At 37.5% G+C, this 25,068-nt stretch overlaps 2 protein-coding genes across 8 annotated transcripts in view; both read left to right on the forward strand.

Annotated features, from left to right (window-relative positions):
* SHANK2 (SH3 and multiple ankyrin repeat domains 2) overlaps positions 1-25,068 on the forward strand; it is a 325,477-nt gene that overhangs the window by 282,559 nt on the left and 17,850 nt on the right. For 2 of the 7 annotated variants that reach the window (XM_032444759.1, XM_015863582.2), the window contains 7 exons: positions 1,181-1,316; positions 3,271-3,351; positions 3,710-3,718; positions 6,477-6,497; positions 22,718-22,777; positions 23,023-23,153; positions 24,476-24,587. In XM_032444759.1, the coding sequence (XP_032300650.1) occupies positions 1,181-1,316; positions 3,271-3,351; positions 3,710-3,718; positions 6,477-6,497; positions 22,718-22,777; positions 23,023-23,153; positions 24,476-24,587 (550 nt within the window). The remainder of the gene's footprint in view (positions 1-1,180; positions 1,317-3,270; positions 3,352-3,709; positions 3,719-6,476; positions 6,498-22,717; positions 22,778-23,022; positions 23,154-24,475; positions 24,588-25,068) is intronic. The other 5 variants (XM_032444760.1, XM_032444762.1, XM_032444761.1 and 2 more) reach the window with 4 other exon arrangements.
* On the forward strand, positions 6,504-21,335 carry LOC107314393. Its single transcript, XM_015863583.2, has 2 exons — positions 6,504-13,292; positions 17,165-21,335. Exons 1-2 carry the CDS (start codon positions 13,214-13,216, stop codon positions 18,022-18,024), a joined length of 939 nt encoding a protein of 312 aa, XP_015719069.1. The 5' UTR covers positions 6,504-13,213; the 3' UTR covers positions 18,025-21,335.

A 25,068-nucleotide genomic window follows, 5' to 3' on the forward strand; every position in this document is an offset into this window, starting at 1 on the left:
ATGTTTAGTTGTAAACCAGTGCATGTAGTCCTGCTAAATGGCAATAATACTTAATGAGAGATTTTGCTCTAAACTGTAAATTTTTTAGAGTGTGAGATGCTCAGCCTGTCAGAATAAATAGAGGAGGATAAAAACACTTACTTTGAAAATGACTGTTCATTTTGGAAGGCGCTGGGTGATCTTGGTGAAATAGAACTGAGTCAGTTGAGCTTTGGATAAAGTTCAAATTCCCAGCATGTATCCTGGCAGCATCTCATCTTCAATGATTCTATTCCTTAATATCTTTTATATTCAAATAACACATGGCTGCAATTATGTGCTGCGATTGTTCAGATTTCAAATAACTTTCAGCAACTCCTTTTTAGATTGTATAAATAAATACTTTTATCCGTGCTTATTTACAGGTTTTTCTACCCGTGTTTTCTTATGTGCCTAAAAACAACTGTTAGGGAAAGAATTTTATGGAAGAAATTATTCTGTAGTACTAAGAATTACCTAGGGACTGTATGTTTTAGAGTTGAATGTTGAATGCAGTTGAAGTTTAATTGGCGTGACCATAGTGGCTGGTCAATGTTTCATCTTTTATCATTAAAATTATTCCAGAATGCTATAGCCCTTTTGCCTTTGCTTCCCAAACACCAGATCCTTCTAGAAACTTGCAGAAGGGAAATTCTGGGAAATGAGGAAAGGAGTGCTTCAAATAAAAGAATGCCTCTTGAACCTCCTGTTTCATTTCAGGAAAGAAAACTGTGGTTCCTGGATGATCTGAAAGGAAAAGCTATAAATATCTCCTTTGTTATGTTAAAGAGAAAGATGCACGTAAACATTGTTGCTTAATGCCATGGTGAATAATGGCTATCATTTAAGAAAATATTTTAGTGTATGAAATACAGAATTTTAGCACACCAATTGTTGCAAATAAAACAAGTAGAGGGAAATTTCTGGTTAAACTCACTATGTGTTTTGTTGTTTTAACTGGTAATTATAAGTAAATTAATTGCATATTTCTCTTTCTGTTATCACACCAACTATATGCTGTTTCCTAAATATATGTTTTCATTAAAAGACAGCAATTAGACATTCTGAATCTTCCTGTTCTTTCTACCTTGTGCATTTAAAAACTAAAAGGAAATACATTCTTGATGTTTTGATCTAAAAGAATTATTTTCTGTCTTTGCAGGTTAATAATGAGAATGTTGTGAAAGTTGGCCACAGGCAGGTGGTGAATATGATCCGACAAGGGGGCAATCACCTAGTTCTAAAGGTTGTCACAGTAACAAGGAATCTTGATCCAGATGACACAGCTAGAAAGAAAGGTACATTTTTCTCTTTTCCTAACGGAACTTTTTCAGTCTTGCTCCACATAAAACATGCTATGGATACAATTCTAATTTACAAACGTCTCTTTTTAAATTTGTAATGCTCTTTTGTTTTAGAATAATTTAATTCTGTTTACTTATGCATTCATGTGTGACAAGAAGGGTCATTGTCCATGTCACTGTCATGCTTGTAATGGAATTTTGCCTTTGTGGATATTTTATATAACATCAGTTGAAGATACAATCAAATGTCTTGACATGAGTGTCTTGTGGTAATGATGGGAAAAAAAACCACAAAGAACAGATTGTCATTTATTAATTAATTCCAAACATACTTGAGGTTAATTTGACTCCACTTGGACTTAATGAGAATTTACAGTTTTCCAAAAATTTTTTAAGGAATTCTGTAAGGTTAAGAAAAGCAAGCAATGTATTTTGACTGAATTTGTGATGGAAAAACAGTATGTTAGAATCAGCAAATCATTCTAGGTGAAGTCAAAGTAGAGGGGTTGTTCCAGCCAGGGGGAATTCCCTCTTTCTCCACTGAGTCAAAAACATGCATGGGTCCTTATTCTGCCACTTGGCTGATAGCAAGAAAGCAGCAGCTCCTGCAGGGTTTTTTTGGGTTGTTTTGATTTTTTGGTGGTTTTTTTGGTGTTTGCTTTTTTTTTGTTTGTTTGTTTTTTTGGTTTTGTTTTTTTTTTTGGGTTTTTTTTCCATTCTCTTTAATAGAGATTATGTAGAGCTTCTGTTTATAAGCTCCTTCAAGTACTGGTAGGCGCACTTCTCAAGCCATCCCTCTGGATGGCATCCCTTCCTTCTGTTGTATCAACTACAACACTCAGCTTGATATAGTCTGTGGACTTGCTGATGTTGCAGCTTTCCTGAAAAATTTGTTATCTCTTTTCGTGTCGGGCAAGAGCAGACTTCAAACTGGATTTAGTATGTGTAACACTTTTGTAGTATGTACTGTATGTCTGGCACTGAGCTCAAGCAATGGTTTTGTGCTCTCATGACATACTTTTGTTTAAATCTCGTTGAGAGGATGATGATGGAGCTTAACAGGGGAAAGATGATGCTCGTGTAGTGTATATAGGTGATACAAAAAGAAAGTTGTCTATTTCCCTCTCTCACACTTTCTTGTCCTCAAACTGCTTTGCTACCTTTAGTCAGAAGAGCGTACGTAGCATGGTGTATATTAGTGATACTTCTGAATCCTTCATGTTTTTTCTGGTGTCCCAGTGTCATTTCTATTTACTGCACAATTCCAGCTTTCCTGTCAACATTGCCATAATCTTTTCTGAAGGTACTCCCCTTTCTGACCTCTGGAATGGATTATATCAATATGTTGTCTGGTTTGGCTACATTTGAAACTAGCAGAAAACATTTATTAGCAGGATGCTAAAATTGATGCTGGTCCTGTGCTAAATGATTGCCTTGGTATTTTAAACTTTAGTTTGTGTTCTTTATACTGAGGATCACCTGTTTTCTCTGGTCTCGGTGTAACTATAAAATAAATGTGAATCTGATTTCTTATATTTCTCAGATTTCTGAAAATAATCTGGCAGAGTTTGGCTGTTCTCCATGAGATTTTTAGCTGTGTACATTTTTCTTAGAAGGAGGGGCGCAACTTTTGGGAGGCACTTTTTGTGGAAAGTCTTTTTCCTACTAAAAAATAGAAGGGCATGGTTATTTAGCTTTCACTGTTTCTGTGTATTCTGTTACATAAAAGCTTACGGATGTGTCAAACAACCTACGCTAAAAGTAGAAACAGTACAGAAATCCAGTACATGAAAAGCGTCTCAGGGTTTTTCCTCTGTATGTATGTATTTAATATTACATTATTTAATGTGACAAATTATTTTAAATAGAATGGAAATTGTGTATGTTAATATAGTGCTTTAGAGAGGTTTATTTTCTTATACTGTCTATCATTCTGTTTAACGCAAAGCCCCACCACCTCCTAAGCGAGCTCCAACCACTGCACTGACCTTGCGGTCTAAGTCAATGACCTCAGAGCTTGAAGAGCTTGGTAAGAATGTGTTTTTTGACAAGCATGCTGGGATAATAGCAATGTAAATATATATATGTATGTATGTATGTTAAATTGATTTATAAGAATTGCAATGTGTACAGTACTTAGAGCAGAAAGGGTTGTAAGAATGCTGCATCTTCGGAGAGTTCAAATATGCATGATTTGCATGAATAATTTTTTTTTAAACTTGTGCCTTTACTGCTATGCAAGAGAATGTTGATATATTTTTATGCATCATCGAAGTTTGGCACATTTACTGAAGAGTAATGTCGTATCATATATTGTTAGCTTTGCTTCCTGTGTTTTCAGTTCATCTAATATTGTTTTATTTTAAATTTCTGTGGCCTCTCATTAGTGGATAAAGGTAAGCTGCCAGAAGCTGTTGTTAAAAAGCTGACAGTGTTAAAGCAGCTTCAACTTCAACTTTTTTTCATTAGACTCTAATCTGAAAAAGTGCATATAATGATATCACTTTGACTTCTCTGCATGAAATAAGCTTAATTCTTCTTGCTACTGGTAATAAAAAAGTGTTGAGCATTCAGTCTTTTATTCACTAATTTTAAGAAATGTGATTGGAGATTCCTTGAACATTCACATTCTAAATGTGCATAATTCTTTGGTGATTTCGATTAAGTTATAGAAGTGAAGAAGTGAAGTAATTGTTCTTTTCTTCCTGAATTTAATCTTTTAGGTCATTAACAAGTAGAACTTTTTCAGGTAGACTAAAGAATATGTTATGAATGGACTGTACATAACAAGAGAAATGCCCAGTGTATATTTTTATTTTGTTATTCCAACAGAATAGTTTGTTTAGCAAGTGACAGTGTGTACCTCACTGCAGAGTAAAGCAGTCTATCATACAGAAATGCTCATTTAAATACTTACATTTTGTAAGGATTGTTTATTTTTGGCATAGACTCGTATGAAGGGATGAAAGAATGAAGTTATTGAAGCTAAATAGCCAAACTTTCTTCCTTCTTGAGTCAATTTTTTTCTGGGGCAGATGGGCCCCACCCATTCATTAGCGAGTCAGAAGGCACATGCTTTCGGTGGGAGCTTTGACAAAGAGCTGCCGAAGTGATTATAGTCTTCTCTGTGGCATAACAACCAAATGAAGACCAAAGTTAAAGATGCTGATAATTTAGCCCTGACAGATCTCAGAAAATTTGATTTGTTTCTGCTAAGTAACTTAGGAACCTGAGTCAAGGTTTCAGCAGTCTGTGAATGCTCCATAATTTTTCTTCCAGGATTAAAATGTAGAACGTTATTTTTGGAGCCTTTTTTTGTTGTTGTTGTTATTTGAAGAATTTTGATTTGTTTTCCTTGCATGGAGTGCTATGCAACTTTGCTGACTTACCAGTAAGTTTTCCTGAGGAGGCAGGAGTACTTAGATATCATTTTTCCCCTTTTTTCCCTTCTCCAAATCACTCTCAGACTGAGGGTTTTTTTGTATTTCTCTTACTTTTCAGTCTTATGTAGTAGGTGCTGTTAATAAAACAGAGAGAAGCAGCACTCTTTTCTAGAGAATAATCGCTTCTGAACAGTAACATCACTCTTGTAATAAAAAGCATTATACTTTAGCTTCTTTGTCCCCTAATTGAGAGTATAGCACTTGACCTGCTGTGTTCTCATTGGCTTGTAGAAAACACTGCATCTCTTGTGATTAGAAGCCATGGGATATGAATCTTTAAACAAGTTTCCCATCTGTATCTTTATCCAGATGAGCAAATATTACTGTGGCAATACTTTATTATTCTGAAGAATATTTCCAAAGCATGCTTCAGAACTGTTTGTCCCCTAATAAAGCTGTAGTAATACTGGAGCGTAGCAGATTATTTTTTTTCTTCCAAAAGCCTGTAAATACCAGTTCCATATGATTCTCAAACATTTACCACCTTAGCTAACTATGACCGTGGCTTCTATTATAAATAACAACATCTGTGGTCTTCCTATATTGATTTGTCCTGTAAATGGGCTATTAGCAGAAGGAAAAAGAATTCTTCAGTTGCACAGAAATCAAATGAGTTTCCAAGAAGAAAACATTTTCACTCATTGATTAAGAATTGTCTTCTGATGTGAAGCATAGATTGTATGTGTGTATATATATATATATATATATAATTTACATACCTTTATATGTATGTGTATATATTGGATATCTGTATGAACTATGAGAACACCCACATTTTTAAGACTTTTAAACAATTTAATAAACATTTGTTTCATAATATACATATATATACAAACTAAATAGAAAGTACTTATAGTTTTAACAGTGTGGATGTTCTCATCAATGTGTGTGTAATCTTTTTTCTGAACTGAAGGAACTCATGGTCTCAATAATGTCTTGTGGCAGAGAATTCCACAGGCTGATTATGTGCTGTGTACAAATGTTCTTTTCTATTGGTTTTGAATGTGATGCCTTTATTTTTATTGAATGTCCCTTGTTATGTAATATAAGAAAAAGGAAAACCAAAATTCCTTTTTTGTTTTCCCTTAGGATATATACTTTTTTCTTCAGTTTTCCTAGCTAGGCTAAATGACATGTTTTTGGGTTTTTTTTATTTTTTATTTTTATGTTTTAATTTATATACCTTGCAATTTCTGCAGTCACATCCTTCTCCTGGCTCTGAACTTACAGTGTTACTGACATGTTTTGAGCTACCCTGTTCCCCATAACAGTTGGCCGACTATCTCAGTTGTTCTCTTTCAGTTGAGTTAATGCAAATGATGGCAGAGAACATGTGATAGCGATTCCTTTCCATTCCAATCTGAAAATATATTAAAGTACCCTATTATTATAATTTTAAAGCTTTGAAGTCCATAATTTACCCCAGTTACTACTTGTTAGAAAAGAATTTAGAGAACAGTTGTGTGTATATCCCTACTATATGCTGGGGAGCAACTTCTTACAGCTCAAATCTAAACCCTGATAAACTAGGCTTTTGCCAAGCTGTTTATCTACAGTGGTTTCATAGATTCATGCCTAGTGTAGGTTAGCAGAGAGAGACTGACTTCTTAAATGGAAGAAAATTGTTTATGCTCAAAGTAACAGACAAGGATTTAGCATATAAAATTATCTTCAGAATTGATTCACAGTTCATTCCCTTTCTGTTTCCAAGCTTCAGTACGGAAGAAGAAGGGTAAGGGGAAGCATTTTGTCTCTTGTTTAACCTGTTTCTCACCTTTCCATAGTGGAGGATAATAACATAATGTAAATGTTGGCATATGGTCCAGTTTATTTTATGGTGTCAAACGTACATTAGTTATTGTATATGTTTTTTAGTTATTTAGTTAACAAATTGCAAACACACTAAGAACTCAAGCAGAAGACTACATTTGAAAATATTCCCCACATTCCTTCCTTTTGTCTCCTTTCCTTCATCTTGCCTTTCTTTCCTTCTTTCTATCCAACTCTTTTCCAAACCCTTCCATTTCATCTCCTCACAGTTACTGTGCTAACTGGCAGCCACTGAGAGTATATGGCCAGTAATACATCCTCAGTGTAGTCCTATGTTAGAGATTTCACTTGTCTTTTTGATGGCCAAAAGTTACTCACGTAACCACACTGTCTCTATCTCAGGAAGTAGGGATCTTGCACATGACACTTGAACTTTTGACCTGGAGAAATGCTGCTCTGCATAATTTTAAGTTTTTATATAACATCTTCCACACTGTCCCGTATGCATGGAGTGCCGTCCCTGAACTGATTCATAAGACTATCTTCTCCCTGAAATCTCTCCTTAAGACCCCTATGATCCCTAATAAACAATCATCTTAGTAATGATGGCTAGGCAGAGGGACAGGTAGATGACATAGTGATGCTATTTTAATAGTTTTTATAAATGTAACTGCATATATATATATATGCAACTTTGTTTGTGTTTAGTTGTATTTTTCCATACTCCTGTATGTCATTTTGCTTTCTTAGATTGTAAGCTCCTGTGAGCAGGGACTGTGCCATTCACATGTTTTCATGATGTCTAGCCCAAGGAAGAGCCTTAAACCTCCCTGGGCCCCTAGCTGGTAGCTGGTAAAAAAGTCTGTGTGCTGCTCTTTGACAAAGCTCAGTGTCCCTGAAGGGAAGGCTAGGCTGTAGGCGGTGTCTTGTCTCAGCAGTGAAGCTTTTGCTTTATAATATTAAACAAAATCAAGTTATTTATTTTCCTCTCCATATTTTTTTCTTCCTTCCTGACCTCCTTTCAGGTCACTAACAGAGATTCAACTAGCGGTATTTTCCATTCTCGATTCAGAATATGTGCCAAATAAGCCCATTGCTACTGTTACATTTTGGCAGCTTCTAAAAGTCTACGTTTATAGCTATCTGTCAAGCAAAATGCAGTTTTCTGGGTCATAGGTGAGAAGACATTAAGATGGAAGTAGTGGCTTTTGTGGTTCTGTTTGACCGGTTTTTTGGTTGTCTTAGGGTGAGGGTTCTGGTTCAGTGGGAGGTTGGGAGAAGGGAAGAACATAGGCGGTGTTTTTATGTTGATTATTGACTATATGCCATTTGTGACTAAAGAGAAAGTTAATAAAATCTTAAGGTTGCACAAAATTTGGAGCAATATGTCATGGGTAATACGATCATTTTACAGCAGTCTGATAGCACAAATTACTAACAAGTAAGGAATGTTCAGTCTGTGCTGCTGACTTTCTGCTTACAGCAGATGCCTAACTCTGAGAAATAACACACGGTTTCGGATTGTGGCCTTGGAGGGGATGTGTCTTTAATGGCAAAATTAGTGTCTGTATTTACAAGATGTCAGAGAGGAAAAAGAGGTGACTCATGAGTTTTCAGCAACAGATGAACAGTTGTAGCAGCAAGCTTTTTTGATGCAGTCCTTACAATATAATTCTAGATAATATTTGGTCAGGTCACTCATGCTGAAGAATATCCAGAATATCCATGCGAATTAAAATATGAGATTTGAAAATACTCTAAATACTAATAGAAATTTTATTGAACTCCTTATGCATTTGTTTCAATCATAATTCTTATCATCACTGCAAGAAATAGATTTCAATAGATTATCATAATTAAGATAATAAATTTGACTTCATAAAAATTTTATACAGCTTGTGAAAAGCTTGCTTTTGAAGGATTCTACCTTCAGTTTTTATTTTGATGTACTTGCTAACAACTTGTGGATTGAGAATTTTAAAATGATATGATTCTTAACAAGTACGTACTGGAAACATCTAGATGTATGATTCAAAAGTTTTGTACTCCAAAGCTTTTTACTGCCAAGAAAAGGGTTTGATTTAGTGAGTAATTTGGGATTTTCAGTGAAAGCTTAAGTAGACAGTTTTTAAATTAAAAGCTAATAAAAAAAGTCCTTGGGAGACATTTGAAGCATTTAGGAGGAAGTAGAAAATTAAGGCACTACAGGCTACATTTTCTTACTGAAATGCAATGATAAGATAAAACAAAAAAGAACTCTTCTGTATTAAAAAACCCTACTTTGACGGTGTCGTGAGAGTGTCAGTTGTGAGCTGTGGGGATTTGTTATTTATTTTTTAATATATTTGATATGTAATCAAACTAAAATAATTCCTCTGTGTGCTGATAATGCTGATCTTTGGGTTTGCTGTGGGCTAAATGACCAAATGCTAGGATTTTCCTCCTTTAAGCAGTTTAGATACTAGTGCTGCCTCTCAGATAAAATAAATAAATAACTGTGATATCATCAACATAGACTGTTGTTACCTGGCGTCAAGTCTTAGCTGCATTTGAATGGAAAAATATCAGTTGATGGCATTCAAAAGAAATATTATTAGCTCTGTCTGCAATAAGCATTCACACTTCATCTCATTCTTGTTGTCCATTGTTTCAAAGGTGGCACATTGTAATGGCATCTGAAACAATGAAATTGCAGAGCAAATATATATGAATGAATGCCAAACAGTGGATTAACTTAATGTGTTAAGTTATGTTTGAAGAAAGCCCTCACAAAAGACATCTGAGTTCAAAAGTCATTTTTTAATTTCAATATGATGGAGTTGATGATGGAGATTTGTCTGCAGGAAACAATGGAAAAATCATCAAAACAACTCTTACAGCCCTCACAACATCAACGTCTTTGATAGTTTCCAGTATCTTCAGCACTTCTATGTAGGAAGAATGTTTTCTGATCTTCACCAGACACTGTATTTTAGAAGATGAGATCAAAAGGCATCAGACTTAATGAAGAATTCTTGAACAGTGTCATTGTAAGTAACTGATTTGCATTACCTATTTGAAATTCTAATGAGCTAGCAATAATAAGATGAAGGTTGTCATACGGTTGGCATTTTCACAAGCATGAAGCAATGATGCTGGATGGAATTTGTGGTTTGTGTGTGACATAATATGGGCTCTATGCTGATGAAGGAAAGTTACAAGTTTTACAGCTTGTAGTGTATCTCATGTGGAGTCCACCAAAGCAGAAAAGGATACGGGAATTGTGTCATACCTACAGTATACCTGCTTTTAAAGCACTCTGTAAGAGAAAAGTATTGAATGAGAGTGCATTTTGAGGTGAAAAATGCTAGGTTTTCTACTGGGGAAAGAAGTAATTGAAACCTAGCAGGTGTGCTGTTTTTCCACAACTTTTGACACTGAATCATAAATTAACGTGTAACTATCAGTCCGGAATGCTTCTTCAGATAAGGGTTCATACTGCTTGAAGTCGAAAGCTTTAAATTTTGAAAATGCTGGAAATCCCTGAACAGGGAGGTCAGATGAGTCACTGTGCTAGTGTTCTCAGTTACACTAGTATTATTTTTAATTTATCAGGTTGCTCTCTAGTGTATATAGTACCTTTCCTTAATACTCTGTATTCTTTGCTACAGGACTGTAATTGAAAAGGTTTTCAAAACCTTTCTGCATGAACCAACAAGAAAACGGTATAAAGAAGTTGGAAAAGGAATTGTAAGTGTTAAAGTAAATATAGGTTTTGTAGCACTTGAAGCCAGATGAGTGAAATATGTTGGCATATGTGAGTGTCACTTGTTATATTCAGATATAATCAACTGAATATTGAGCAACATACCTCATACTAAAAATCATGAGTGGAACAGTAAGAATTGCATATATCTCCCATCGTGGTACAGTTAGGACAATGGAAAACTTTTCAACACCTTTAATGCGTTCTCTCTCTTTTTCAGGAGCCATGGAGATGAAGGACTTACCTCCCTCATCTCAAAACTCCTTTTGCTGCAATTTTTCTTCTAATGTTCATACACCCATGTTAACTAATTCCTAATACAATCAAAAATAAATGTTTTTAGATAATTCATCATAGTATGCTTGTTTTTTCCCTTCGGTTTGTAAGTGTGAGAGTACGTGTAAGAACGGAGAGGCTGCGAGTGTCTTGGTTCCTCCACCTTTCTTTTTCGGTATCTTTTGGTTGATTATGTTTCTTTTCTGACTAGTCCAAATTTTCAAATGCTGTCTCTTAAACAGAATATCAAATTGCCACATAAATTCCACCTGGCTTGCAGTGTAGGAGTGGGTATTGACTATATTCTCTGCTTTGTTTTTGTTCTTAAACAGAAACCAGTGTTAGACAATGACCATTCCTCTGTCAAGGTAGGCTGAATTGTAAGGCTGAAGGACTGCAGGTCCATTTTAAATGTCCGTATAGTAATTTTATCAACTGAACATACTGTTGAAGAGCTGGTACTTGAAAATTGTATCTAGAAAGAATCTGAGCAGTTACCTGCCTTCCTAAAATTACTTTTGATTGTGTGACTATGATATGTAACTATGACTTATATGTAGTAATGTGAAATTATTTTCAGGCCTAGAAACACAAATAAGACTTTCTTTCAGGAAAGTTTTGATAGTTCCTGAATACATACAAATAATTTTTCTAAGTCATATAATTATGTTTGTAGATTTTCAGTGATTAATTTTACTAACGGTTTTTATGTTTTACTGATTTTATTTTACATTATTTTCACGTTTTTGAATTTTCTGTACATTGGAGAGTTTGTGCTAATTCAGACAGCATAAATGTATTTTTACTCACTTCTAGTAGAATGGAGATATTTCAAATGGCTTGTGTTTTTGAATGTGTTGCAAAGCACTTCTGTTGTTTTCTCATGCTAAATTCTAAAGTAATATTCTCTTTCTGTTATTTGCAAAGTGAATAACGTGATTTTGAATCTGTCGCTTAAGCACAGCCCTATTAATGGTTTATTTGGATCAGGGCTGGAACAAGTTAATTCCAGATTGATATGTGCTCAAGGTGGCAGGTTCATGAGTATTAGTCTAATGTCTGAGCTGAAAACTCAAATCATTTAATTTCAATGTATAATTTTTAATAACCATAACACTCAGGTGGCATAGGCTCAGCTTGTTCTTTTTTTCCTCTAAATTTGATCATAAACAAGTTTGGGTTTAAATCTTGAACTTAAATACTCTTCCACTGAATCAATTGTTTAGCCATGGTTGGCCTTTTAATTTTTGGTGATATGTTGAGGAACTGGTTATACGTTATCTACTTTTAGTCTATGCTGTTGTTTTTTTCCTATTCACATTCAAATAGCTTAAAAAAAATTTAAAAATTAGTTTTCAGTGGGCGTAGCTAATGCAATTTCCAAATATGTAATCTGTTTTTCAGCAGAGACACTACAGATTTATTTGTCAAATACAGTTGCTTCTATGACAAGCAGCATTATCACGTGAGCTTCAATAGTTCAATTGAGCTTGCTTTTGAAATTAGCAGATTATCTTGATGCTCCATCCCCATTGGTATTGGACAGCTGTTCCAGAATTCTGTTCATCTGCTTCTTTGAAAGAATTATCTAGATTCCCATGTGTACTGTTTGCCCAAATTGCTTTTTACACAATTCTCCCAATACTGAGGCCTTCAGTCCTGAAGTATTTATTGAGTACGTATCATTATTTAACAAACTAAGGAGGGCAAAGTCATTTGCCTCTGTAGGGGAAGTTAGAAAAATCCTAAAGGAATGCAATGGATATGAGAGCGCCTACATTCTTTCTGTGCATGCATATTTGTAATGTAACACATATTAGCTTCTGGTCTTTATGCTAAAAACAAATTACTGGTAGTTAAACCTAAAAGAAAGAAATATTTTTATATTTTTGTTAATGATAAAAACAACACCACAGTGTCATATCTTTATGCTGTTTAAATGCATCTCTGTGCATTTTTAATATTCGCACGTAAGGCTACTCCTTTAGTTTTAGTATCTTATTTTCATGGATAATTGACAAAGATACACCAGTTGTACTGGTTAATGAAAGAAATTAAACTAAACTTGCACGCTCGCATTTGGGGAAGGCAGTGGAAACAAATCATGTGCGTATGCAGTACCTGATGTTACAGCCTAAGTTTCTAGCCCGGTTGACACCAAGGAAGAATGAATGTCCTGTGTTTCCATCACTTTTCAAAAGGAAAAATTTATGTGCCAGTTATTTGACTGTGGTTGACTGCAGATGCTAGAAAAGGTGGGTGATACTGCATCATATGGATGCAACTGGCATTGTATTAAGTTTTGCATAACAGATTGTGCCTGGTACAGTTTCTGTCTGTATCTATCTTAGGTATTTACAAGGCATCTATCACCTTGGTACCTAAGCAGTTTGAAAAATGCACCCACCCCAGGAGGCATGATGCAGATACAGGCAGAGGCCCAGGTCCAGAGCAGCAGAGGCAGGTCCCGAGAAGCTCCCCAGCTGTGGTACCGCTGTTGTTGAGCTCCTGGCCAACTTGTGGCCAAGGAACATCTCCACCTACCTGTCAGCAGGAAGACGGTACCCCACCCCTCACGTCCAGCTCTACTGGTGGGGAATCTGAAAAGGAAATTTAAATGGAAAAGGCAACGGTCCAGTAGCAGAGGTGAAACAGAAATGGTGGGAATTCAAAAGGAGGGATTCTTAAAGAACAGCACATCTCAGGGGAGGGATCAACTGCCAGTCCAAGTGGCAGGTAAGGCACAACACAGGCATAAGTCACAAATGTTCTTCAGTGAACAAAAGTTAAAGAAATATCTCTGATGTCTCTACAACTTGTCTATATCCAAAGCCCTGCTCTGTTCTTGGCCTCTGTCTTGGTCTTCTATCCCTACAGTTGAATCAAATGTTTAGTTCTCTATGTATCTCAATCAGATATCCTTTACAATTCTGTTTATGTCTAATAACTTAAAAGATTGTCATTAGGAAAGCATAGTACTGAAACCTATGGCTCAAGGAGACAACATGGTGTAGCAGTGCTCCAGAATGATGGATGTATTCATGCACTCAGCAGCTCTGTAATCCTGTCATAGGCACCATGTTCAGAACAGTTCTCCTGTGGCCACCAGAAGCAATTGCACCACTGTTATGCCACACCAGACCTAGCTCTGTATCGGCCCATTACAAACACCCTTACAGGCAGCCAGCTGTGCTGTGGAAGTAGAAGACTTGTCTGACAGCAGGAAAAAAAGATAGTTAGGACTTTGATGTTGGTTCTCTAGTAGCTCTTACAGGAACCACTTTAAAAACAGGTTAAACATAACACGATCGGTGAGGTAAGGCAGAAAACAACCTTCAGAAACATTAAATTCCCACGTTACTTTTGGAGTTATCTGCATCATACATTGAAGCTAAAGTGCAGTGGGTCACTGACTTCCAGACCTTTGCATTTCTTTTACTTCATATGCATGCTCCTTTCTGATTCCCTTACTTGATCATTTAAGGACCCAAATGGGAATCATGCCCTAACAGAGCAAGGAACATGAGGTTAGTTTTTTTACTGGTATTGCCAGACATAAATATAAAACAACAAAACTTACGTATTCTGTCTGAAAGTCTGATGTGTCGCTGTGAGCGAGATGCTTCAGGTAGGAGTGGAACGTAATGGAATTTGCTTCACACCTGAAGAAGCCGGTTATGCTTCTCTCTACCCACTTTATTTTATTTTAAGCTTGATTTTAAAAGAGAGAATTTTTAAAGCAGTTAACAGACAAGCAAGATCAACCACCTTGATGTGTAGGTCAATCCACAGTCAATTTTGACTTGGCTGTCTTAATGTTCTCTCCTCATTTATTTACTTATAAAGACCCACTTTGCTAAGGAAATGATGTAAAGGCAATTGGTTGAGGTAATGGTTTCAGCCAACTTTAATCCTGCTGTTTAAAACAGGGAGTTTCTTCATTGGATAAAGACCATTTTCAGACAAACCAAGTTTTCCAGTTCCCTATTGTATGTAACTGGCACAGCTTTTCCATAGCACTGACCCAGCAGCTGATGCCATCACCTTAACAAGAACGTAAGGCAACTTTTGATCATCAAGAAATGGATTTATTGAGCAGAGACTGATACATTCATCACTGTGGTTTCAGCCATTGACTTTGAGGCAGATTTCCCATCGTTGCTCAGCAGTGAACGTAGTTTGTGTCAGACCATGCCTGTAACAAATCTTTGGTATCTCCCATGCCTCACGGCAGTGCTTCACAAAGCTTCCAGAAAGCAAAGTGACTAGAATTGTTCAATACTATGTGATGTATAGTAACAGTTAATGAATATTTCTTGCTAGTCAAGTTAACAAACCTATGCTAAAACCTGTGAATGTATTCATTATTCATAAGTATTCGCCAGTAGTTTCCACAGTTAACTTTCTCCCATGGGTTCTCACAGACTGTTTGGACTCTTTGTCATTTGTGTTATTGTTCACTGATGCCAGATGCTTTTCCTTCAGCTCTGAAAGGCTGAGAGGTTTCGATTAGGAGGATGGCAAATGGTACTCTTTCATAGAGAATTAGGGACTTTGCAAAAGTGTATAATACTTCTTTCAGATAAACTTCACAAGTGTCTGGCAAACGTGTAAGCATACACAAATAACAAAAGCATTTCTGTCCCCCCTAAATCTGAACAATCTTAGTGAAACTATTTACAGAAATACTCATAAATTAATGTGGATTTTGTAGTTTTTTCTTTTGTTTTGTTTCACTTTTTTTTTTACATTTAATTAAGTTTAGTTCTATTGCTTACCAATTAGTTGGGCTCTGCTTAGAACATGTCAGGAAAATGGAGTTTTCAAATATGGGGATTTTCTGATGATGTATCTAAAGAAATTCAAGGACATTTTGTATGACCAGTGTATCTACCGGAATGAATATATATAACCCATTTTCTTTCTCCAATTCCATAGAATTTAACTGAAATGTGTGTTTGCTATGTGTGGTAAAAATAGATCCCCCCTGGTTTGGTTTTTAATTTCTTTTCTTTCTTTATTACATGTGTACTCAAGTAAGAAAATGCTGAGAAATAATTTTATAGTCCTACAGTATAGCTGTTAAGAGGGATTTGTTTGTGAGGAATTGCAGCTGTGGCTGTATTAGTAAGGCAAAAGGGGAAAAGAACTGTGAAGGAAGAAGTAGGTGTTACAGATAGGTTGATATCGTCCTTTTCAAATTCCTATGGAGTAGAAGAGCCAATGATTGCATGACAGTTTGTCCCTAAAATCCATTTTCATAAGGAGATCATGCCTTTTTACAAATACAATCTCATCCTCACTCTCCATTAAACATGCAACTGGACAGTCAGCTAGATAGAGACGTAGTGTGAATACTTTGAATGTGAATACTTTGAAGTAATGAATAAGTTAAATGCATAAATAATATGTATGACTTTAGCATTAAAATATCATAATTATATTGTGTAGAACAGAATCCCTTTTAGAACAGTGTAATATTGGAGGCACTCGAGCACAGAAATAAAGATTGCCACGTTAGAGTTAGAGTAGGCAGGGACTGATATAGAGGACAAGGGATCCTTGGGTCTATCAGAAGGAGCTTTCATTTTAAAACCATGTAAAGCAACAACAACAAAAACTCATAAGAACAAGAACAAAAGCACAAGGAAAAAAAAAAAAAAACATACACTGGCTCATAGACAGAACCAGAAGTATCATTTTAACTTGACCTCAGCACTACCTTCCATGCGTAAGCTCACAGCTTCATACTGAGGTCCAAAGAGCAGCATATAAAGTCTTTCAAAGAGCAGAAATTAATCCTTACAGAATAACATTTTTCAGGACTGGGATGATAGAGAGTAGGCATGACACTGCCATGGGGAATCACTTTCACCTGCTTTCCACCATATGCCCTCAGACAAGGGGAGAAGTAGACAGGGAAGAGCAGGGCTTACTTATTTTCAGAAGACAATGAGATCCTGGAGAGCAATGCCCTCAGATACCATTACCTACTCTTTGGAGAAAAGAGCAAGAAAATCCAGCAGATGTGGGGGAGGGCATTGCTCGCAGGATGAGTGCTGTGGACAGCCACCATCGCTCGCAGCAGTGATTTGGGAGAGAGCGCACTTAGGGGTAGGGGTGACGTGAGACATCGGACAAAAGTGAAGATAGCCAGCAGTGCTTCAGAACATCAAAGGGCTGCCCGCAGCCAGTGGTGGAGCACATCTGTCACCACAGGAAGCTCACTTGGACACTTGGCCCTGAGCTCATCCCAGGGATGTCTGACTGACACCACTGCAGTGCATAGGTGAGCTTTTTGATAGGTTCACTGACATTTCCTGTCACAGTCAAAATGAGGTGAATTGGTAGCTCCTGCCTTGGGATGCAGCATGGCTGTGTGTGTTGTGGGTACAGGATAGTGTGCATTTATACAAAAAGCAGTTAATAATGTCAACTGCCACATGCCCAATGCAGTCATTAAACTTTAGCCCGCCCTTCCGTTTGCCCAAACACATACACTCTGGCTTCCCAACTGGCTTCTTTCTATGTGTTGTCCAATGCATGTAGATACCTCCATCTGCCTGGCCTCAGATACAGTGGTTGTTGCTCCTCTATTTGATTGCCAGATGTCACTGGGGAACAAGATGGGGAGGTTCCTGGATCCTCGGGGCAAGCTGGCCGTCTCCGAGGGAGCTCGCCGTCCACGCCGGCTGAAGAACAGGAATCCTCGGTGCCTGCCTCTGACGAAGACTCACCAGCCAGGACCACAGAGAGCTGGCAGTGGCCGTTGTCCTCATCTGAAACGCACAGCAACGTTGGGGAGGATTTTGAGGGATTTCAAACGCCAGCGCGGACTCCGGAGTGTACCATGGACTTGCAGTCTCCAGGGGATCAGTCACTCAGTAGGACTCCTCAGTTTGAAAGTGACTCTCCTGAGGAGGAGGGCAATGATGAGATGAATGAAGAGCAACGCGGTGTTGAGCCTGTCCCTAGGGATCGGGGTTGGAGAGGGCAGCCCCAGCTAACAGAGGGAGAGAAGCTGTTGATGGAAACCAACAGTAGGATTGTGCAGCTGCTGGAAAATATCAAGAGAGAGCATGCACAGTCCATGGGTCTCATGTCTCAGTCCATGGGCCGCATGGAGCTGCAGCTGGGCATTGTGGCTACCTCCACAAGAGCCATCCATAACTACCTGTCAGAGATTTTAGCTTTTCTCAAGCAGCCACGGACGCAGGTCCTTGAAACACGCATCTCCCAAAGAGCCACCCCCCATGTTGAGTTAACCTGTGCCTCGACATGGACTGGTGAGGACGCAGTGGCAGCCTCCACTGTGTGCTTACCAGGGGCCGAAGGGACGAGCGACTCTCGAGAACCGCCGCAGGCCACACTGCCTTGTCGCAGTGGCCGGCTGCAGAGAGCCATAACCGAGAGGGCCTCGTTGCCCATGCCTACACGCCAGGCAAAAGGGGGAGGGAAGAAAAAATAACCACACCGTAGGATTTTTAGGGTTTTTTTTAATGTGCCTGTCCTTTTAATTCTTAGCCATAAGGCCATCAGTGGCAGATTTCAACCATTTCCTACATTGGCTAACATTGTATTCTGGCTGACTAGATTAGTCTAACATTTTGTAGTTTATATTTGCACTGTTAACAATGTGTGCTGCTGGTATTTGAAGAGCATTTGCCTCTGTTCTTTCACTTTAACTTCATACAAGCATTTTTTTACTCTGTGCCAGGCATTCATTGCTTTTCTTACAAATACAAGTCATTTCTTGAGGCAGCTGTTTTTTGAGTTTTCTTTATCCATTATCCCATCCCCTCTGAGCAAGCATTCTGGAGCTGGTGGTAAGTATACAGGTCTTGGCAATACTCGCCTCCAAAACTGTGTTCGATCAGTCTTTGCCTGGTGTTTCTGGCATGCCAGCCTGAGGTGTTGGGGTTAGCCTGTACTGGATCGTGATCATTCTTATCCTCTGTGGGTCTGACAAGCTCACTTTCTAAGACCCTCGGTGGAGCTAATCCACGTGTCTTGGCTATGTTGTATTAGAAGTAATGTTGCCAGGATCATACCTCATATTTATCTTTTGGGGCTTGTATAGTAATGTGCCACCAGATCTATCTAGGCACCTGACTCTCATTTTCAAAGTTCCTTTTACGATGGATCTGGTGGTTGGATGGGCAGCATTATAATTTTTCCTCTGAGAGAGTCTGGGGATTTGAAACGGGAGTCACTAAGCAATGTGTTCTTGGGGATAAGAGCCATCTCCTGCACCAAATCTACTAGGAGGAGACTGTCCCCTGTAATTATCACAGATAATAATTATTTAAGTAAATGAAAAGAAAAAAGAAAAAAAAAAAAAAAAATGACTTGCCTAGCAGCCAGACCTCTTGAGAATGTAAATGTCGTGACTTGCTGTTGGGTATTCTGCTACTATGTCTGTGATTAAGAGCTTTTCATCAGAGATAACCTATGTGCTGATAAAATACAACTACTTTCTGTGCCTTTAGGCCATCTAATTTCCTGAGGGCTCGCACCCTGAGTAGAACACGGGTGCAATTGGTAACCCACAGGGCAGATGGAAATGCACTTTGCAATAAATTATTTTATATCTGTTGGTGCTGCCTCTCTCGGGGGAATTTAATATAGTGGCACTCAAATTGCTATATGCATGCAGAGGCATCAGACTGGCTTATCCATGTGGTATCCCTGACAGTTCTCTGGAAGGATGCTGTTACCAGGAGTCCCTTAAGCGTGGTAACTAATGATCACAGGTGTAGCATGGCTCCTGTGTTTGACTCTCCGCATACCTTTGTAACGTTTTGTAAAGATTCGGAAGAGTTTATATGGCAAAGCAGTGATGAATTCCTCCTTTGGCAAATACTAGAAAATAACTGTAGGCCTAAAAATCCTCTTCTGTGAATACAGCTGAGTGGTGCTCTCTGTCTGGTGAGCCATAGCCTCTTCTTTCTCGTCTTTCTCTGAGACTGAAGTTAATCAAAATAAAGCAGATACAATATTTCGTTATTCTACCAGTCAGCCACAGATTGCTCCCTTATAAGTGTGCGTGTGTGTGTGCTTGTGGCTGTACTTTGCTAAATGAATGGTTTAATGATGAAATGCAGCTGGCATGGCCAACCTCCAGTGTAGGCTCTTTGCAGTAGAGAATATTTCTTCCCTTCCGCCTACGTCCAGCTGCGTTCCCTCTGGGACTACCGCTGGAGGCGTGCCTCTTCGGTCACACCGTTGACACACTTTACACCAGGTGCAAATTTTCGCACTCCCTCCATGGCTTTTTTATATCTCTTTTTGTTAAAGATGTTTGTAAATGTGTCCTCAGAGAATTTCCAGTACAAACTGGTAAGATTCCCCTCTTGTTGATACAAGAAACACGTGCTGCCAAATATTTAAGATCACAAGAATATTGGGAGAGAAATCCATTAGCGAGCTTTGAAAAATTATTCCAGTACGTGCGGCCTTTTGAACACGTGTTTCTGGTGCATACATGGTTTGCACACTGGTAATGTGGATATGAGCAGCTGAGCTAAAGGCAAAGACAAGTGGAAGTTTGTCCCAATATACTCACATATTATTTCTTTGGGATGAGTTTGAACAAGCTGAATACAAATCAGCCAATTAATTTTCTTGGCCTAATTAAAGCGTATCTGATAATACAGTGAGAATGTTTTTATTTTACATGCTACTTTCCCTTCAAAAGTGTGGTGCAGTAGTGTGGTCAGATGCAAAGATTTTGACGTACTCTGCAGGACTCACCATGTAGCTGCTGCCATTTAGAATAAATCACATTCCACTGTAGTTTTAAAAGGACAAATTCTGCTCAACTTTTGCATTTGGATCAAAGACAGTAGAGAAAAAGAAGAAGCTGCACGGATGCAGCAGTGCTGCTGTTGGAAAAACTGCACGAGGAACACCTAAAGAGTTCCTTGCAAAGCAGCTTAAGCTGTCACCTGATCTCTCCCATTTCTCAGTGCTTTACCTAGATGTGGAAAGACACAAAGCCACTCGAGTGGGAGCAGCTATAGGGTGGGAATGATGGAAAAACTGTCCACAGGCAAGAAACCTGCAATAAACTCACACAGAACAAAGTTATTCCAGCTGGAAGTAGTAGATGATATTAATAAATGGTACCAACTGATATTTTGGTCGGATCTTAAATTAAGATCTGTCTTACAGTATTGTCTAGCAAAATCAGTGCAATTGGAGAGTGTGTATGTTTCATCCCCAAACAAATATTTTCATGCTTTTTAAATGTCTGTCATAGCCTCATCACTCCTTCCCTGTAGCTTTTTGTTGTCTGAATGGGTATACGGTTACGTGTGTCTGTTAAAATAAAGGGGATCCATGTTCGTACATGATATATTTCTGTTTACAGATTTTGAGTACCTAATGCCTCATTTTCACAAACTTCCTTCTCTCTCTATCCCAAAGACCCTTTAGGCCTTCTGGGATGATATAAAGGGTGGGAAAGACTTAATGTGAAATCTCTCCACCCTTGAAGTGATAGATCCCCTGAAAACAGTTTTACAGTCTGGCATTATTTTTGTTGTATAGGTCAAATGTTAGTGGTGACATTGTTGCTTTATGATGCCTTTTGCAGAGCAGAAGTGCAGAAAATTTTCCTTCAGAAGTTCAGAGTTTGTATTACAAAATCTTATGAAATGTGACTTGAAGTTTATTTTATTTTTGAGTAAATGTGATGGTTTTAAGATTTTTTTTCCTTTCTTCCTTTCACCAAATGATTTAAAATATACACAAATAAAGCAGACCAATGGAAAACAGTCAAATGATAACTTCAGTTGAATAGAAACAGCAGCACCACTCGTGGGAAAATTTTCAAGTGTTCTGATTCTCCTCAATCCTTCCTTTCCCGCTTACTCCCTGACCCTCTGTGACACTAAAATAACCACTTCTAGGACAACTTTCTTTCTAATCAGAGGGCTAAAAGTTCTTCCCTCTCTTCCCTCTCCTGTTTAAAATGTCATCCTTGCATCTGCCAGATTTACCGTTTAGAGGGATCAAAAACTTTTTTCTCCTGCCTTATTCCCATCCATATCCAGGGCCCTGAGTATGCTGCTCTCCAGTGTGAGGTAAAGCTTAAATCCCTAAATCTGATGGATGCTTTGCAGATTAGCATCATCTGTAGACTGCCTGTTTGGGTTTTTTTGGTGTTTTTTTTTTTAATTTTCTGTCTGTAATAACCTAATGGAATAGGTATCCTTTTCTGCTGAAATAAAAATCTAACATTTGGGAGGTGGATCTGATTGCTGAAAATTAACAGTGCTCCTGCTCACGTTTTGGAAGCCTTGTAGCTAGGCTAAGGTATTGCGTTTACATAAATATTGCAGCCAACATAACTGGTCTCTACTCTGGTGAAACTTCAAAGGAAAAGACACGAAATTAGCATGATTGTTAAACACAGAATAGTCAGTGTGGTTCAGTCCAATTTTTCTTAGGGAATCAAACATGTTGAAAGGGGTAGAAAGGAAATTTGTTGGTATGGTCTAAGTTTGGATTCTAGTGCAGGTTCAAAAATCAAACTGTTCTGCTGGCTTGGGCTACTCATTTAATTTCTCCATGCCTTAGTTTTGTAGTAGCAGAAATAGCAATAAATGAGCTGTAAGGCTATAATTAGTTGATTGATTGGTGCTTTGAGGTCCTCCGTCTGAGGAATGTATTAAACGCTAATGAATTTTGTTCATGACCACAGCTGTAACTGGGGCTAAAGCAAATGCTCTCAAGTTCAGAGGATCTCAGTCAAAGTTTATTCCCTGTATTTTATCGTCATGCCAAACAGTAGATGAGGATCCCAAATCCAAATGTTGAAGTTCTCATTCTCATTTGGACTTTGACTGTTTGGTTTCTTTCTCTAGATACATTCCCAAAGTTAATAAAATAATAATCATAATAAATAAATAAACATATAAAAGTTTCCTTTGAAGAATGATGCAGTCGCTTACAGTGCTAATCTAATAATCCAAAATCACATAGATTAGACATGATTAATTGAGGAAAATAGGCATAAAAGAGCACTTCTGGAGTACTTGTTCTTGTCCAAAATATCACTGAAATTCTGATGACTAAGTACAGTCTGCTTATCACTATTTGAAACAGTTCTTTACAGATTCATTTTTTCTAAAGGTCTTCTTTCCATTTCTATATAGATATTGTCCCTTCACATTTTGAAGGTTTGAAGAAGAGGATTGTTTTTCGAGTCACACTAAGTAAACATTAAATGCATGCAGGCTTAAAACTAAAGCATGCATGTTATGTAGCAGCAATAAAAAGTGCTCGGCTTGCACGACTTATGATGCTCAAGCATTGCCTTGTTAAAATGCCAAAAAAAATTTAAAAAACTTTTTCTTTGCATTTTTTTGAAAAGTAAATCTCTTCCTTTGACCTTGCAATACTTAATTTTTCAGGTTTTCGACAAATTATATTTATTTTACTGAATACTTTTATATTACAGATAAGGTGGATGAAATAGTACCAGTTTCCAAGCCATCAAGAATTGCAGACAATGCAACTGTGGATTCAAGAGTGGCAACTATTAAACAGCGGCCTTCTAGTAGATGTTTTCCCTCAGCTACAGATATGAATGTGAGTGGTGACTACGAAGTACTGCTTTCACTTGTGAAACTGGTTGGAAAGGATACTTTGCTAGTGTACAATGTTCAAAGCACAATATAAATGAATTTAAAATAATGCTTTATGTGCTCACGCTGATTTTATTACCTTGTATATTTTACCTACTCTGTATTTCTGATAATTCATTTAACAGAGAAGCCTCTGGGCTCCTAAAACCTTTTGTTGTTACTTTCTTATAACTATTCTGAGATTGTCATTTCAACAATGTTGCTATCTTGGTGTTATTGAAACAGAAGTAAGTGACCTTAATCTGCCTGTAATATCAGCCAGTGAGATAACAGTAAGTTCTATCTTGAAAGGGTGAGTACAAAACTAAGGCCAAATGAAAAAATGTACCTGAAATTTGAAGTACATTAATGTAGTTTGAGTGTCAGAATTAGTGCAGCCACACAGTTTCCACTGATGTGAAAGTTTCTGCAAGTTCATATTTTTTATTGTTCCTAATGGTCTATATAATATCTTGATGAAATAATATACAATGATTTGTAAGGGAAGAATTGACATTAGCACTACAGTATATAGTAAAAATTTAATTTCAAGAAGTCTGAAATTGGATTCCTCAGTTGTAGAATTTGCATCTACAGAACTTACATGTGAAAAAATAATTGTTTTTATTGTGTTTTAGATGTACTTTTCTATCGCCTGCCCCTCTGAAGCATCCCCTGCCCCAATACAAGCACTTTGGTGTTCTCAATAGCTTAGAAGGAACGAAACAAATAGAGACTTATTTGTGACAGAAAACAAATAGTTGTGTGACAACCTATGTCAAAGGGCAGTTCGGTGCGTTGGGATTCAGGGGACATTCTGCAATTGCTAGTTGAGAATCTGTCTTCCTGTGTAACCTTGTGCGAAGCACAATCTGCGCAAGACCCAGGGAGTAGGTCTGCCACTCAGTAGTGAGGAGAGCATACAACTTGGTGCAAAGTAAAAAGTAATAGTGATACAGTGTGTGGTAATGTTTTGGAAGTTAGTGAAATTAAATGCAATTGCTCAGGCTTCCTTTTTCTCGCAGTACACCGAATGTGCTGTAAACTTAACATATTGCCTTGTAAATTCAACTAAATGTACTTACAGCTGCTGTCATTTTATTAGCACATCAGCCTTCCCTTTCTCTTCGCATCCTTCTTCAAAGAATAGTAAATTTGCTGTTCTCCGTAAGAATCCCAAGGGGGGTAGGTAGTAGATTAATTGATTCAACCGAGGAGTTAATTACATGTGGGAGAAAGTTTTGCACTCTTTAATGCTTGTGGGTTCTTTTGTTTGCTTTTTTATAGTCCATGTATGAGAGACAGGGTATTGCTGTGATGACGCCAACTGTACCGGGGAGTCCTCAAGGTCCTTTTCTGGGTATACCTCGGGGTACAATGAGAAGACAAAAATCTATAGGTAAAATATTTCTCATGCATAGTTCATTTGTGCATCATTCACCTCTCCCAGTAATTCACCTATTTTTGTACTTTCTTTCTTACTTCAGTGAATTTTATTTTTTCTTTATACAGAGTTCCTGGAAAAATAAGTTTTTTTTAATTTCCACGTACTGCTTTAATAGCTGTAGGCAAGTATTATGGAATTCTAATTTAATTCCCTTCTTTAAAATATGCCCTTTTCCCACAAATAATAGTGAGAAGGAAAAGGAAAAGAGAATAAAGCCAAAAAGAAACCAGTGCAATTCTATTGCAGAGTATTACCTAGGGCAAAATGTTATTTATTTTTTGTTTTGCTGTTGAGACATAAGTGTTGTAATGCTATGTAGTAGTTTACAAAGTAATCCCTATTGACCAAAGGGGGTAAAAATCACCTCCTTTTCATTCCAAAGAATTCTGTCTATTAATGATTAAACAAAAGGAAGAAAAAAAAAAAAAAGAAA

The sequence above is a fragment of the Coturnix japonica genome, chromosome 5, assembly GCF_001577835.2.
Source record: "Coturnix japonica isolate 7356 chromosome 5, Coturnix japonica 2.1, whole genome shotgun sequence".
NCBI lineage: Eukaryota > Metazoa > Chordata > Aves > Galliformes > Phasianidae > Coturnix > Coturnix japonica.